The sequence below is a fragment of the Phocoena sinus genome, chromosome 4, assembly GCF_008692025.1.
Source record: "Phocoena sinus isolate mPhoSin1 chromosome 4, mPhoSin1.pri, whole genome shotgun sequence".
In the NCBI taxonomy this organism is placed as follows: Eukaryota; Metazoa; Chordata; class Mammalia; order Artiodactyla; family Phocoenidae; genus Phocoena; species Phocoena sinus.
In genome coordinates this window covers 132379953-132396272 of record NC_045766.1, presented here as the reverse complement: position 1 = coordinate 132396272, position 16320 = coordinate 132379953, and the positions used below count along the sequence as shown (strand labels likewise).

Here is a 16320-nt window from a genome sequence, read left to right as displayed (position 1 = left end):
CGGGCCCAGTTGCTCCGCGGCATGTGGGATCTTCCCAGACCAGGGCTCAAACCCGTGTCCCCTGCATTGGCAGGCAGATTCTCAACCACTGCGCCACCAGGGAAGCCCTGGGCACAATTTTTAAGTCTCTGGAAGCCTTAATTTCTTCATCTGTCAAATGGGAATAATAATAAAGTTTCTGAGAAAATGGAATGTGAAGGCCAGCGCTTGGTACTTTAGAAGCTACCCATAAGGGACAATCTGTAAGTTGATGTAATTTTCATTATTATTAGTGTTGTATGAATTGAGGACTCAAGGTAGTTTTGTGTTTATATCAAACTTTGTGTTAGAAACAAAATTATTAAAAAGGCTGATTCTGAGGTTTGAGAAGGTGAGTGTGAATGTTGCCTCTAGGTGCACTCCTTGAATTTTTATCCATTTCTCTTCTGAAGCAAGATTATGATGATAGAAACGACTGAATTACCCCGCTGTGGTCCCCCTGCCTACCCTGGCCGGGCTCTTCCTACACTGGCAACTTGACAGGTTGGGACGCAGGTGAGATAGGTGCCCTATTAAAGGGTCACCTGAAAGGCACTGCAGGCTCTGTCCTGAAGACGTTGCCAGATTGGCATTGCAGACCTGATTGGAAGAAATGGTCTCCTGGCCCTCAGCAGTTAAAAGGAACCTCACCTCTGACTGTCACTTTTACCTGGAACAATGCTAAGTTAGCGCACATTCTGTGTAAGATTTGACGGGGTGCCAGGTGGTATTCTGGCTCCCTATCTCCAGGTCTCCAACACTGGGGGACAGTTGGACCTCTGCTTCCCCCCACTCCCCACTGATGGGGCTGTGAGCCTTTGAGTCATGGCCACCCCCAGAAGAGGGGCAGAGGTGGTATCACTGAAAGTTCTCATGTGTAATTGTTGTACGACATTTCCATTCTTTGGCTTGTCGCCTTCTAACGTTGTTAATATGTGAAAATGAGACCATCTCAGTGTGGTGTCTCATAAAGCACTGTGGTAGCTTAATGTAACGCAAAGTGCAACGGGACTAGGAATCCTAAGAAGTACATTTGTATCCCGGCTCACTCCTTACTAAACGGTGACCTTGGGCAAGTCACTCCACCACTGGCTCCTTCTCTGACCAGGGTGAGTGACACCAGCCTCTGACAGGGCCATTAGGAGAACCAAGTGGGATTCCATGCATGGAAGCCTTTTGCAGAGTGTATAAAGTGAACGGAAGTCTTATTTTTGTATCGACTTTACGTGTTGAGTGAAGATCTTTAATGACTTGAAACAAACCCCAGAATTATTCACAACACTGTCCCTCCACCCACACTTCCTAGTCTAAGTTTGTTGTGTTCACATCCAGCACAATTTCTTGAGAACCCACTATGTTCCAAACAGTGTATTTTAAGAGGCAGTGGGTGTGGAGGCTTCCTTGAAAAGAATTCTTTTTTTCTTTTTTTTTTGTTGGTAAAAGTTTCTGACCCAGGGGCCCTCTCCAGCAAGTTTGGATCGTAGATATTAAGGCCTCCTCATCTGCCCTGGTGATGTGGTTGAATCTGTAATAGTCCTGTCAGCAGTTTTACTCCCCAGAAAAGAGCTCCTGGCAGGCATTTCGCCAAGATCATGGCCTCTGAGCCTGAGAGACAATATGTTTTATCTGAACTAACATGAACAACATCTTTTTATTTGAAAATGATCAAAAAATGTGTCTGCCACACACTAAGTGCTGAGAAATTATATTTGTCCAATTCAGTATACTTGAGTATGTGTCGTGTACCTCCTGCATAAAAGTTTTATCTTGTCAGTCAGTCTGCTACTCATTTGTTGGGAGGATTTACCCAGAGTACTGAAAGCAGGGTTTATTTGTACTGACTTCTGTAAAATCCCGAGTAGCTTGCCCCTTGATTCAATGAATGCCTCATTGGTATTTTGGCCTGAACTTTACTCTCAGTGTTCCCATGGTTAACGGACAGAGGAAGGGGCAGCCTGGTGTCAGGCAAAGAAGAGGTTCTGGAGTCCAGCAGGTCTGAGCTTGTGAGTTTGAACCCTGTTACCTATGTAACCTAGAAGGATCTCAGTGCCTCTTGAATGAGGGTTCCACACGGGAATGAATGTAAAACTCCTGGCACAATATCTTGCATGTATTAGATGCTCCGTAAATAATGGTTATGGGTTATGATGGTAAAGTTTTGTTTAATTGTGTAGAGTTCAGCTCTCCTGTGTTTCTAAGACTATCAGCGGGTGAGGGGGAGCAAGGAAACTGCCATTCGATGGAGTGTCCTTGAGCCAGGTTCTGTGCTTGAAAGGGAAGCTTTGGCTTGGAGCTGTCCTGCATAACGCCTGAGGAGGGCTTCATTCATCCACTTGGGAGATGAAAGAATGTGAACAGCTGTGCTGAGGATGTCTCAGGGGGCCGCCACCTTGGGAGGGAGCAGGGGGGCCCCCCCACAGCTCCTCGCGGGGACGTGGCGCTGGTGCTAAGGTTTGTGTGCTGGTCCAGCTTCTGACACCCTCTTCCCGCCGTGGTATATGGAGTGGGACTGACAGAAGACAGAGCTCCTGGCCCCTGAGCACCTCTGTGGGGGTTCATTTCAGCCTGATTGCGAGTTGCCAACTCTCCCATCACTTTTCAGGGGAGGAAGTCAACCTAAGGAGATTAGGTGACAGGGTCTCACGACTGGATTGAAGTCCAGGTCTTCTGACCCACAGACCAGGGTCCTTTCTTCAGAAGCGAACCCACACCACACTGCCTCCCCATGTTCAAACAGGTTTCAGCTCACGTGCCCTCAGATTTTAACATCAAAACCCCCCAGTTCTGGTACGGAAGCCAAACAGGGTGGTGGGCTGAAAAGAAAATAGTAACTGTCCACTACCGTGGCCCGAATCAGCAGTCCCTGAGAGAGATGACCAAAGGCGACTTTATTTTTTATTTGTATTTTTTTTAATTGAAGTATAGTTGATTTACAATGTTGTGTTAACTTCTACTTTACAGCAAACTGATTCAGTTATACATACATATACATTCTTTTTCATGTTCTTTTCCATTACGGTGTATCACAGGATATCGAATATAGTTCCCTGTGCTATACAGTAGGACCTTGTTATTTATTCATTCTATGTATAATAATTTGCATCTGCTAATCCCAACCTCCCACTCCATCTCCCCGCCACCTTCCCCTCGGCAACAAGTCTGTTCTCTACGTCTGAGTCTATTTCTGTTTCGTAGGTAAGTTCATTTGTGTCATATTTTAGATTCCACATGTAAGTGATATCGTATGGTATTGTCTTTGACTTACTTCACTTAGTATGATAATCTCTAGTTCCATCTGTGTTGCTGCAAATGGCATTATTATTATTATTTATGGCTGAGTAGTATTCCACCGTATATACGCACCACATCTTCTTTATCCATTCATCTGTCAATGGACATTTAGGTTGTTTCCCTGTCTTGGCTATTGTGAATAGTGCTGCTGTGAACATAGGGGTGCGTGTATCTTTTTGAATTATAGTTTTGTCTGCATATATACGCCCAGGAGGGGGATTGCTGGATCATATGGTAGCTCTATTTTTAGTTTTTTGAGGAACGTTCATACTGTTTTCCACAGTGGCTGCACCAACTTACATTCCCACCAACTGTGTATTAGCGTTCCCTTTTCGCCACACCCTCTCCGGCGTTCGTTACTTGTAGACATTTTAATGATGGCCATTCTGACCGGTGTGAGGTGATATACCTCATCGCAGTTTTGATTTGCATTTCTCTAATAATTAGCGATGTTGAGCATCTTTTCATGTGCCTGTTGGCCATCTGTATGTCTTTTTTGGAGAAATGCCAAAGATGACTTCAGAAGGCTCTATCCCTGATGACTTTCTTGCTTGGATAAACAAGTTAATAGGATTGGTGATTTCAGCAAGATAAAGGGTGCAGCACAATCAGAAGAAGATCTTGAGTTCCTATAAAAGTTGTGTTGATTTTTAAAATTTTGTTTTGTTTTACACTTAGTTTAAATGGTTCAGGGATAATAAATATGTTCCCTGAGCTGAGAAGTGACATCAGCATCCAGAGATTCCTAACCTTTGGTCACAGATTCCTTTGCGAATCAGATGAAAAATTTGGATCTTTTGGGATCAACACAAGAGACCACCCTTTTGCATATCATTTCAGGGGATCCACGGGTCCTCCAAGGTCCATCGAGAAGCTTCTGGTTAAGAACCTCAGGTTAATTCTTTTAATTAATTTTTATTGGAGTATAGCTGCTTTACAATGTTGTGTTAGCTTCTACTGCACAGCAAAATGAACCAACCATACACATACGTAACATCCCCTCCCTTTTGGATTTCCCATCCGTTTAGGACAAAACAGTGCGTTAAGTGCATTAACTCCACTTAATGCACTGTGGTGTCCTAAACCGGAGGGAAATCCAAAAGGGAGGGGATGTTATGTGTGTTCCCCTCAGTTGTCTATTTTATACATAGTATCAATAGTGTGTATGTGTGTGTTCCCCTCAGTTGTCTATTTTATACATAGTATCAATAGTGTATATGTATCAATCCCAATTCCTCCCACCCCACTCCCTTCCCCCTTGGTACCCATACATTTGAAGACCCTTAGGTTAATTCTTCGTGAAACAAAATATTTTCATATAAAATCCATTTAAAAAAACCTCTCTTCTTTCGCGGCTCCTGTTTGATGCTTCTTTTTTGCCTTCCTTTTGATTTTTCTTTTTCTGCCACGTAAGTTAAGCAATGAGGTATTTATTTTGGAAAACAGCCCATCCATTTCAACAAGAATATCCCTCTTCTTTGCCAAGATCTTCTTTTGAGGAGTGGGAGGGTGAGAAGGTAGCTGAGACATGGCTTGTATCAGCAGTTCTCAGACTCCTTTATACTCTTAAAAAGTGTTACAGACTCCAAAGGGCTTCTGTCCATGTGGGTTATATCTATAAATATTTATCACATTAGAAATTGAAACAGAAATGTAAAAAAAACCTTGTTAATTCGTCTTAAAATAGCAGCAATAAACCATTACATGTTCACATAAATAACTTTATTTTTTAAATTTTATTTTCTGAAATTAAAAAAAAAAAAGCCAGAAGAAGGGCATTGTTTTGTATTTTTGCAAATCTGTACAATTTCTGGCTTATCAGAAGACACTAGAGTCTCATATCTGCTTCTGCATTCACTCCCTTGCGACATGCTGTTTTGGTTGGACTGTATGAGGAAAGCCTGGCTTCGAACAGATAGTTGGTAAAGGCAGGACCTTAGGGATCCCCTGAAATTATTTAAGGACCCCTGGTCCTCACTTGGAGAGCTGTTTATTTATGCTAATATAGGTTGGGGAGGCCCAAGCCTTTGAAAATCACATTCTTAGTTTAGTCCGCGAGGAGAGGAGCCTCTGTGTCCCTCAGTGTAAGTCGTGTCCCACAGTAACGTGCCCTTGCTGGTTTCCCAGCATAACTGAGGAGGCTAAAGGGCTGGGACCGGGAGCTTGGAGGCCTCCCAGCCAGCCTGCTGTGCAGCCCTGGGAGTGTCTCCACGGATCCGCAGGGCAGAACTTAGGAAACGCCCACCAGCTTTTCTCTCTGTGTTGGGGCCCAGTGTGCTTTGAACTTCCTGTTGACAGAATATCTAGTTTGGGCCATAAAACAGCCCAATATGTCTTTCTCACTTTCTCTCCTTTTAAAAAGATGAAAGAAAAAACATGTAAGTGAGCTCTGGTTGTCTCCATAAAAGACGTACTAAACGCGGATGGCTGGAAGATGTGGAAGTCAAGCTTTCCAGTTGGGGCTCAGTTGTGACTTCAACTGGAGTTGAGCGTGAGTTGAGCCTGGAAATGACTAGACCATTAAATCAAACTAAAATGTGTTCCGTGAGAAACGCTTTTCTTGGTTGGAGAAGAGGGTGGAAGATGAACAGCAGTTAAATTGTTCAACAGTGTTTGTGGGTTTTTTTTGGAAGTGCCTACGCCATGCCAGACACTATTCTTGGTGCTTGGGATGCATCAAGAAGAGATCCCTGAGCTCAGGAAGTTAGTCGGGGTGAAGTGGAGGTGTGTCTGCAGCAAACAGTCAGCATAACAAGTAAATGGCATGCTATGGGGAAAAGAGAGCAAGGTGACGAAGACCAGGCAGTGGGGAATGCGTGGCAATTCCGGATCAGGTGGTTGGGTCGGGCCCCGCCCCTCGGGATGGGCAGACTTGGGTAGGGATTTGGAAGGGAGATGGGAATTGGCCATTGATTTGGAAGGTGGGAGTGTGCCCTGCACCTTTGAGGAAGAACAAAGAGGCCAACGCGGCTGGAGCAGAGTTGGGCGGGGGTGGGATGCTGCAGAGAAGCTGCACGGGGATTGGAGGAGGGAAAGAGAAGGCTTCCAGCTGTGGGAAGTGGGACTTTGAGCTGAACCTTGAAGGATCAGTATTCCTGGAATTCCTGGACGCAAGAAAAGTTGGGAGCATACACCGGCATGAGTTCTTCAGTTTCACTGGTGGCTGGGTGCATCCAAAGGTCCAGTGCTAAGGCTGGACGTTGGTGGAGGGCCTGGATGGACAGCCTTGGGAGCCCTCACCTTGCTCCTGGGAGACTTACCCAGCCATGGCACGCAGGATGGATTGACGGGCGGAAGGTAGTTAGAACAGAGAGTCTGTGGCTGAACCAGGGATGTGGCACTAGGAAAAGAAGAAAAGGGACTAGGGATGTGATATATCCTGAGGTCCTGAGGAGGGGAAGGGTGACGACAGGGTTTGAGACATGCACATAGAAAAACAGATGAAAGGAGAGAAGATGATTCACTGACTTAGACATAGAGCTGTCTCCAATCTGGAGCTACCTGAGGCAACATTTCAAGCATTTGCCAACTTACTTCTGAGACTCTTCTGGGCAGCGGTAAGAACTCCAGCAGTTATAACTGAGAGAAATTTTGAGTCACTCCGTTGTGAATCATTAGAGAGGATGGGACTGAGTGCTGGAAACTTTATAGGGCATGGAGATTTTGCCTTAGGAAGGAAAGAGGAAGGAAATAGAAACAGGGTTTTAGAAATGTCTCAAAGGGAGCTGGGACACATGGTAAAGAGGCTAAGAGTGGGAGGTCAAGAGGTACAGTTTACAAACTTCGGGATCAAAAATTCAAAATGGGGGCTTCCCTGGTGGCGCAGTGGTTGAGAGTCCGCCTGCCGATGCGGGGGACGCGGGTTCGTGCCCCGGTCCGGGAGGATCCCACGTGCCGCGGAGCGGCTGGTCCCGTGAGCCATGGCCGCTGAGCCTGCGCGTCCGGAGCCTGTGCTCCACAACGGGAGAGGCCACAACAGTGAGAGGCCCGCGTACCGCAAAAAAAAAAAAAAAAAAATTCAAAATGGCACTGGCTACTTGTGTAGAGAGAGGAAAGAAAAAACCCTTACAGTGATGGCAAATGGATGCTGCAATATTTCTGTAAATCAAGAGTGGCAATTGTTAGTAGCAGAGCCTAGCGGTTACTTACAGCATAGGAAACATCGTTTTCTTAGTTTACTGTGCAGTTTTGCGAATGTGAAAATAATTCAAGGGGATTACATTGGCTCGCACCTGCCTTGGTGGGCCTGTGTATTTTTCCCATGAGACCTTGTTTTTCCCAAGTTCCTCAGCAACACCCGTTCTTTCATGTTAGTGCAGGAAGCTAGTAAGTGAGGTCAAGCAGCATCTTCTCTCCTTGGGCTGAGCTGTAAGTAAGGCTGAGGATGGACGTGACGGTAATTAGAGTTAACACTCTTGTGCAGGTACTGTGTGCCGGGCACCATTCTAGAAACTTGTGTTACCTCAGTCTCACATCTTACAAAGTGTCTTACAAAGTAAATATTGTCGCTATTCCCATTATACAGGTGAGGAGACTGAGGCACGGATTGGTTCAAAATAACTTGCCCAGACATGACATTTGCTGTATTGAGATTACCACGGGAGGGTATACTAAGAGTATAGTATAGTGTAGTACTGAGCGTACCAAGGAGAGAATGTTGGAAACCAAAGACAGTGCTTATGTGTGTGCATGTGTGGCGGAGGGGAGTCCTTAGATTTGGTGGATAAGATGAAGATGATAAGACAGGGGGAATATTTTAGAATTTAATGAGGCAGAAATTGTTCTAATTCAAGGCTTCTGAAGGTCAAAATCTCCTCCCCCAGGGATGTTCCTGGTGGCCCAGTGGTTAAGAATCCATACGTCCACTGCAGGGGGCGCGGGTTCTCTCCCTGGTTGGGGAATTAAGATCCCGCGTGCCTCGTGGCATGGCCAAAAAAAAAAAAAAAAAAAAAAAATCTCCCTCCATTGAAATTCTGTGAACTCTTTTCTTCTGTATTTACCTTCTTTCTACAGGTGTATTGAAGCAAAGCTGGATTCAACGGGGAAATTAAACAAAGTGACCAACATACCAGTTTCTAACTGCATTCGACTTGTAACTACAAGTTGCCAATTGACCCTCCTGGTCCCTGACTTGTCCCAGGGCCCTTGAACTTTGTGGCTAATTAGCTCTTCAAAATTGTGTCCACACTTCTTTAGCACAGCAAACCTGTCCCTCAGAGTCTTTCTGAATTCCCCGGTGGAAACAACTTGAACCTTTGCCACAATGTGTCTTTAGCCTATGTTCATGCTGGGTGACCTTCCTCCAGTTTTCAAGGCAGTGAAAACAGGCTTTGAATTTACCTCTTGCTGCCTCCACTTTAGCACCAGAGCTCATTTCAGCATTTGCTGCCTGGCTAAAATGACAAAGAAAACTCTTGCCTGGCAGCTGTCGAATGTTTGGGGCAACAGCTGGCCACTTGTGCATCCAATGGGAAAGTGCATGCATTCATGCTGGGAGACTGACAGTGGAATGGAAATCGGTGAGTGCTTGAAGAATCTGGCTTGGGAGGACTTGTCCAGGAAGAGCAGGATTTAAGAGCCTCTGTATTCCATGAATGTTGTTTATAATGGGAAGCCTCTTCTGTGGAGTGGTTCTAACATGGGGAGTTTATTTTGAGCTATTTTTAGGAAATCTTTGGCTGGATCATGTACCATGTTGGGAGTTATTTCTCTGTCTAGCTAGGGTCTTAACCATTTCCCTTGATCTCCTCTGACTTTTGCTTTAAATTTCAGTATTTGGTTAAATATTCTAGGACTGATCGTATGCTAAGACATCTAACTAGAGAAGAAGGAACATGCCTTGCATTTGCAATAAAGACTGCTGGGCTTCCGTGGGAATTTTCCCTGGGGTTGATCATCTGGATTTCTTGCCTTTGGAAGAGTGGAGTGGTTGACAGGGGCTTTTTTTTTTTTTTTTTTTTTGCGGTACGCGGGCCTCTCACTGCTGTGGCCTCTCCCATTGTGGAGCACAGGCTCCGGAAGCGCAGGCTCAGCGGCCATGGCTCACGGGACCAGCCGCTCCGCGGCATGTGGGATCCTCCCGGACCGGGGCACAAACCCGCGTCCCCTGCATCGGCAGGCAGACTCTCAACCGCTTCGCCACCAGGGAAGCTCTACAGGGGCTTTTAAGTGTGGGGAGAGTCAGGTTTCTCACGTGTGAAGTGTCCTTGAGATGGAGGTCGGTAGGAGGAGGAACCCTTCGGAAAGATACACCAGGAATGTTTGCATCACAATGACGCTGTCTTTCTTCTGAGCTATTGGAAGCTGTATCACAGTGGTATGCATCCTGCCATTTGAGAAGGATGGGCATTTAGGATGCAGCCTTGGAGCGCTCTTTCAGTGTGTGAACCTAGTGCCTCTACATCAGTGTATCTGTCTTTGGTTTGTTCTAGAGATTCTGAGACCTGTAAACTTGTAATTCTCGTGTGGCACTTAGGCATCTGGAGCCCTGCTGTAGATGACTGTCTCCCACACTCAAGGTGTAGGGGGATGTGGAGTCCCGTTGACCATTCAGGTGTGGAGCAATGCCTCTGGCTGGGTGGACATCATTTCCCACGATGCTGGAGCAAGGGTTTCTGGGTATTTGGCACATCCCAAGCTTCATGGCCAAATAGAGGCTGGAGCTGGGCAGCCACCATCTGTTTCTGGACAGGCTGGGTCACATATCAGTGGGAGGATGTGCCACTTAGCCTGCTTAACCACTGTGGAAACAAGGGGGAGCTGGCTTGGATCACAGATCCGGGAGCATTCTCCAGTGGCTACGCTCCCAAAGCGTGCCAGCTCTGCTGGGGCCAGCAGGCCTCTTAACCTGGAGTAATCACTTCTTTGCTCGATTTAATAATGGTCGTCCCAGAGTTGAATACACACAGCCTGGGCCATTGCAGGGTTGCAGTGTCAGTTGACACGAGCACGTGTTCAAGTCTGACAAAGAGGTGAGTGTCTATTGAGGCCTCAACTCTTAGTTGCAGTAGAGACATCAAGGCATTCTGTAGGAGTTCATGGTTTGTGGGCATGTAGTAGACTGTTAAGAGACATGCCTGTCCAGTGTCTGCCTCTGTTTCCCTCATCTTCTTTTTCATCTTCTCCTTCTCCTTCCATCCACTTTTGAGTCTGAGCTCTTTGCTGGGAAACTCAAGGCATATAGATGCACAGTCAGTCAGTTGTGCTGGGAAAACCTAGAAGGGGCACTGTTGAAAAACAGAAGGGAAGGCATGGAGTTGACTATTGAGACAGGATCCAGTCAGGTACTCCCTGCGGCTGAGCCATGGGGCCATCTTGTCCAGTGGAAAAGGTCGTTGGAGGCATGGGCTCCAATCTCCAATCTGCCACCTGCCAGACTTGTGACTTTCTGAGCCTCAGCATCTCCATGCATTCACCAAGGGGATGGTTTGGCAAGGTTCCTTCCTGTTCCAGAGCTCTGGGAATTACAAGATGCCTGGAATTAATTTCTCCTTTTTGTTCTGAAGTCTTTCTCGTGTGACCTAGAGAGGATACCTGTGTAGCTGATCTTACAGAGAAGCAGCTCATCTCTTTTCATTTTTGAGGCGAGTTTATAGCTGGTTTTGTCACTTCTTCCAGAGAAGGACTGAGGCATGTGAAAATGAATCCAGATGTTGGTGAGAATCACACAAACTCCGCATCTCCCACCACCCATGGTTATCTTGAATAATCACTGATGGCCAAATTTACTTATTAGATCCAAAGGGATATGTATGGTAAATGTCCTTGCCAGAGAGAAATGTGGGTTGGTAACAGCACTCTCCTGTTTGTATAGAGGACTTTGACCTACTAGATCTGGGTCCTTGATGACCATTGGTGGAGGGTAACAGGCAGGACAGCAGGTGGCCAAGTGACAGAACCAATAGTCACAGGGTCTGCGTCTGAGCCGCATCCATGGTTTCTTTGACACTCTTGAGTCCCTCTACATCCCAGGGACCTAAACTGCATCGCAAATGTCGTTGGTCCTTAGAAACTCGCTTAACCACTTCCTGCTACTATATCCCTTCTTACCTCTTCCTTGTTTTTTCTTTTCTTTTTTCAAAATTTTTTTTACTGTTCTTTTAAAATTAATTAATTAATTAATTTATTTTTGGCTGTGTTGGGTCTCCGTTTCTGTGCGAGGGCTTTCTCTAGTTGCGGCAAGTGGAGGGCCACTCTTCATCGCTGTGCGCGGGCCTCTCACTGCTGCGGCCTCTCTTGTTGCGGAGCACAGGCTCCAGACGTGCAGGCTCAGTAGTTGTGGCTAACGGGCCCAGTTGCTCCACGGCATGTGGGATCTTCCCAGACCAGGGCTCGAACCAGTGTCCCCTGCATTGGCAGGCAGATTCTCAACCACTGTGCCACCAAGGAAGCCCCTCTTTTTTTTTTTTAAATAAACTTTTAATTTTAGAACAGCTTTAGAATTACATAAACATTGCAAAGATAGTAGAAAGTGTTCCCATATACCACACACCCAGTTAACCTTGAGCTCTTGGCCGAGGTGGTATTTGCCAGGTTTTTCCACTGTCAAATTTCTACCCTTTGCACACTGTACTCCTTGTTGTGTGTTTTTGTGTTTTTTGAAGGTGTACAATGTGATGATTTAATATATGTATATAGTGTGAAATGATTACCAAAATCAAATTAATTAACATATCCATCACTCACATAATTACTCCTTCCTCCCTCCCTCCCTTCCTTCCTTTATCTCTCTCTCTCTTTCTTTCTTTTGTGGTGAGAACACTTACGATCTACTTTCCTAGCAAATTTCAAGGATACAACATGGTATCATTAACTAGAGTCATCAGGCTATATATCAGATCCGCAGAACTTGTTATAATAACTAAAAGTTTGTAACCTTAACCAATGTCTCCCCATTCCTCTGGGCCCTCAGCCTCTGGCAACCACCATTCTACCCTCTGGTTCTGTGAGTTTTACATTTTTTACATTCCACATAGAAGTCAATCATACAGTATTTGTCTTTCTATGTCTCCTTTGCTTGTTTTCATGTCTGGCTATACCCATTTTAAGTTGCTCACTTAGGACCTATTCATGACGCAAGTGAACTCTGAGGGCCCTAACTTAGAATTGACCAGGTGAGATGTGCGGAGACATGGGCACAGCACCTGTCTGGGCCTCGTGCAGGATGATATTAGTACGTGGCTTGTCTCATTCTGCCTACCCCGCCATTGCCTCTCATCAAAGATTTGAACGCAAAGCGTTGATTTATATGGCAATCGGAATAGCCCGTTAGTTTTTACATTTTCAAACCATAATTAACTATTTATGAGACTAAAGGCTTAACAAGTGGTTAAGCCCCCAAACCACATATTACTTTGCTATCTCTCCCTATGTCAGACTCACATTCCGATTCTCTCCCTTTGAGAAAAACCAGTCTAATTTCTTATCCATGAGACTGTCGAGCTGTGCTGTCCAGTACTGCTGTCATTATCCTCCCTTGATGACTACCATTATTTAATCATTGTTTATGGAAATGCCTTTAGCACTTCAGAGCAATTAAGATTCTGATTTAAGAACAGATCTGCCTGTCCCGGAAATGTTCAACACGCAAGCAGGCGCAGTGCTTTGGACGTTCCAAATGTTTTTAAACTGGGAATTGATACCCGCCACATCCTGGCAGTGCCCCAAGCTGTCCCTTGGCCCAGGGGCGGTGAGTAGCTTGCTTCGGGCTCCTAGCATCCCAGCTTTGAAAGGGCAAGGTAATTGGAGAGCCTGCATTGGAGCTGTGAGCCCCACAGACTTCTTTAGCTCAATGTGAGAAGTGAGAAGCTGCTTGTTTTCAAGAAGCAAAGCTGATTGGAGCCTGAGGACTCTTCCCTGCTCCTGGGCTGTGGGTCCTTGCTGGGTGAATGGATGAGGTAGCACACTAGTTTTCTTTTTAGTCACCAGATTATAGAATAGACCCCTAACTACGCCCTTTGTTTAAAAAAAAAAAAAAAGTTATCAGTAAAGACTTCATTATCCCTTGGAACCCCCTACCTCTGGAATAACTCATCAGTCAGAAGAATATCCTAGAGCTCCAGGCAGGCTGACGAGGGTGAGGGTGCAGAGCTCACTCAGCAGGGCAGTGGGAGCATCTCAGTAGCTGATTTGCCAATTACCTAAAAGTCAGATAATTGATAAGTTTTCTGAAATCTTGCTTGCGTTTTGAAAAATGTTTCTTGAACATTCCAAATTGTTGGCATTCATACCGGGGCAGCTTCATGGTTTTCCTGAGCTGCTCTGCGGGCAAGTTGGGTTTGTGCGGGTCACGGGGGTGAGGAGTAATTGGTCCAGGAGAGGCTGGGAGCAAAGATGCCCTGTGGGTTGCCTGCAGCTACACAGCCCCTGGCTGGACCGACAGAAGGCCCTGGGTTACTTCTCTGCATGACGCATGTCTTCTTTTTTCTCCCTTTCGGCTCCCAAGGATGTTAACGCGGGCGAGGGTAGCGAGTTTGCCGACAGTGGGATCGAAGGGGCCACCACCGACACGGACCTCCTGTCCAGGCGATCCAATGCCACCAACTCCAGCTACTCACCCCCCACCGGCCGCGCCTTTGTGGGCAGCGACAGCGGCAGCAGCTCCACCGGGGACGCAGCCCGCCAGGGGGTGTACGAGAATTTCCGACGGGAGCTGGAGATGAGCACCACCAACAGCGAGAGCCTGGAGGAGGCCGGCTCGGCGCACAGCGACGAGCAGAGCAGCGGTACCCTGAGCTCCCCGGGCCAGTCCGATATCCTGCTCACGGCCGCGCAGGGCACCGTGCGTAAGGCCGGAGCCCTGGCAGTCAAGAACTTCCTGGTGCACAAGAAGAACAAGAAGGTGGAGTCGGCCACCCGGAGGAAGTGGAAGCACTACTGGGTGTCCTTGAAAGGTGAGAGAGGGAGCATCCTTCCTGCAGTGCCGGGTACATCCTGTGCTCCGTGGTGCACCTGTGCAAATGATGTTTTTCAATTACATGGAACTTCTATTTCATGCTAATTTCAAAACTTATTTTGTGGCGGTAAGAATACTTAACGTAAGATCTACCTTCTTCGCATATTTTTGGGTGTACGTTACGGTATTGTTGACTAAGGCACGCAGTCGTACAGCACAGAGCGTAATCATCCTATCTAGCTGAAACTTTGTCCCTTGATTAGTCAGTCCCCATTTTCCTTCTCCACCAATGTTTTATTTTCTTTACTGTTTCACAGTTAAGCTATTGGAGCCTCTCGTCTAGTTTTCTCATATATACAGCTGGTTCTCCTGACAGTTTGAAAGGCTTGAGTTCTAAAAGAATATTTCTTTGGAATCATTCCAAAACATGTGCCTCCCGAAGTGACTGTTTCGGAGGGAAAAATCACTGGTTTGAATCTTATGAAATTGTCATTTGGGGGGTAAAAAATGATGGAATATTGCTAATTTCATAGGGCTCAACCCAGCGCTTAATGGAATGTCTGAGCCATCTATGTTTGTGAAAAAGTCACTGTTTTATGGTCAAGACTTTGAATATTTGAGTGTGTGTGTATATATATAGATATATATCTATATACATGTATATATATCTATATACAATGGTATATCTGTATACCATCGTCTTTCTTTTCTAATTTAGTAAGCATAATACCTTTATGTCTTGCTATTCATTATCGCTTTACACACACTTTAGAAGTATGTATATGTATTTTTGCACATCTGCATATATCTTGGTAGTGTAGAAATTGTAACACATTTGTGAGCTCTGTGTCTTAAAAAGAAAAACACTTCTCAAGACCGCTTAGAATCTTTGACACAAGATGGATTTGAAGCAGGGTTAGTACATGGCAGGTTAGGTTAGACAGGTTAATAAGCATGAAGGATGGGTCCAGGAGGAAGAAGCCTGGGCTCAGCTGGTGTGGTGCACCCATGACTCCATCTGATACTGGATTTCACCAACTGTGGCTGGTGTAGAACAACCAGTCCTAGAGGCATGGAACAGCCTAGAGCTCTGTGCAGTGGTGTAAATCCCCCAGGGACATGCAGGGTTTGGGTGGGCCCCATTACTAATGCTGCCAGCTGTTGCTTCAGTACCTGGTGAAACAGAAAGGGAGCATGTTAATTAGACTGTAGGTCTTGCTGCATGTAACTGAGACCCACAATGACAGTGCCTCAAGCAAGACAGAACTTTATTTCCCTTCCACCTAGCAGAGGTGGAGCGTCTAAGAGTGATGGGCTGCCTCTTTGCTGTTAATTCATCCAGAAGCCAGAATTCCTTTTGTCGTTGCTTAACTGTCCCTAGAGCATTGTGTTAGTCTGAATGATTAGGATAGCTCACCAGCAGGTCCAGGTTCCAGCGGAAAAATAGGGGAAGTGGAGGGGGTATCCCTCTGCACTGAGGGTACAACCTGGAAATTGCCTGCATCTCTTCTGCTTCCATCGCATTGGCCAGGAATGAGTCCAGCCTAGCTGCAAGGGAGGCAGGGATGGGCCCAGCTGAGCACTGGGGTTTCTATTACTGCAGAAGAAAGGGGGTTGTGTGTTTTAGGGAACAACCAACTGTCCCATAGAGGAGTCTTTCCTCTTGACAGCCAGTGCAGGGTAGCTTCCCCTACTGCCAAGGGCCTGTGTGTCTAATGTTGCTGCATGTTTAGGGTGGGCTGCTGTCTTTCTCTTCATGTCTAGCTTTTAAGACTTGCTGGGTTATTTCATCTTGTTGCTCCACTTCCAAGGATGTCTCAGGAAGAGTTAGGTTCTTTCTCATGTCCTTTTCTCATTCGGAAAGTCTACCTTAGTGGTTTCAAAGTTTGAATAGATGTGGAGTTCTGGCAGCCATAGTATCTTCTGTGGAAAAATCACAGGAATTACTGATATTAAACTCTAAATTTTATTTTCTATACTAAATCAAATACCATAATATAGTCTATATAAAGTGTATATGAAATTTTGAACACACATGTGAAATAAGAATATTGAATTTGAGCAAATTCTATCAGTTTACACGTACGCACAGCACACTTTGCTTTTAGTTTTCCATC

At 45.8% G+C, this 16320-nt stretch overlaps 1 protein-coding gene across 3 annotated transcripts in view; it reads left to right on the top strand.

The window, feature by feature from the left end:
- Positions 1-16320, top strand: part of TIAM1 (TIAM Rac1 associated GEF 1) — a 206308-nt gene that overhangs the window by 74144 nt on the left and 115844 nt on the right. For all 3 annotated transcript variants that reach the window (XM_032631281.1, XM_032631279.1, XM_032631280.1), the window contains exon 4: positions 13754-14201. In XM_032631281.1, the coding sequence (XP_032487172.1) occupies positions 13754-14201 (448 nt within the window). The remainder of the gene's footprint in view (positions 1-13753; positions 14202-16320) is intronic.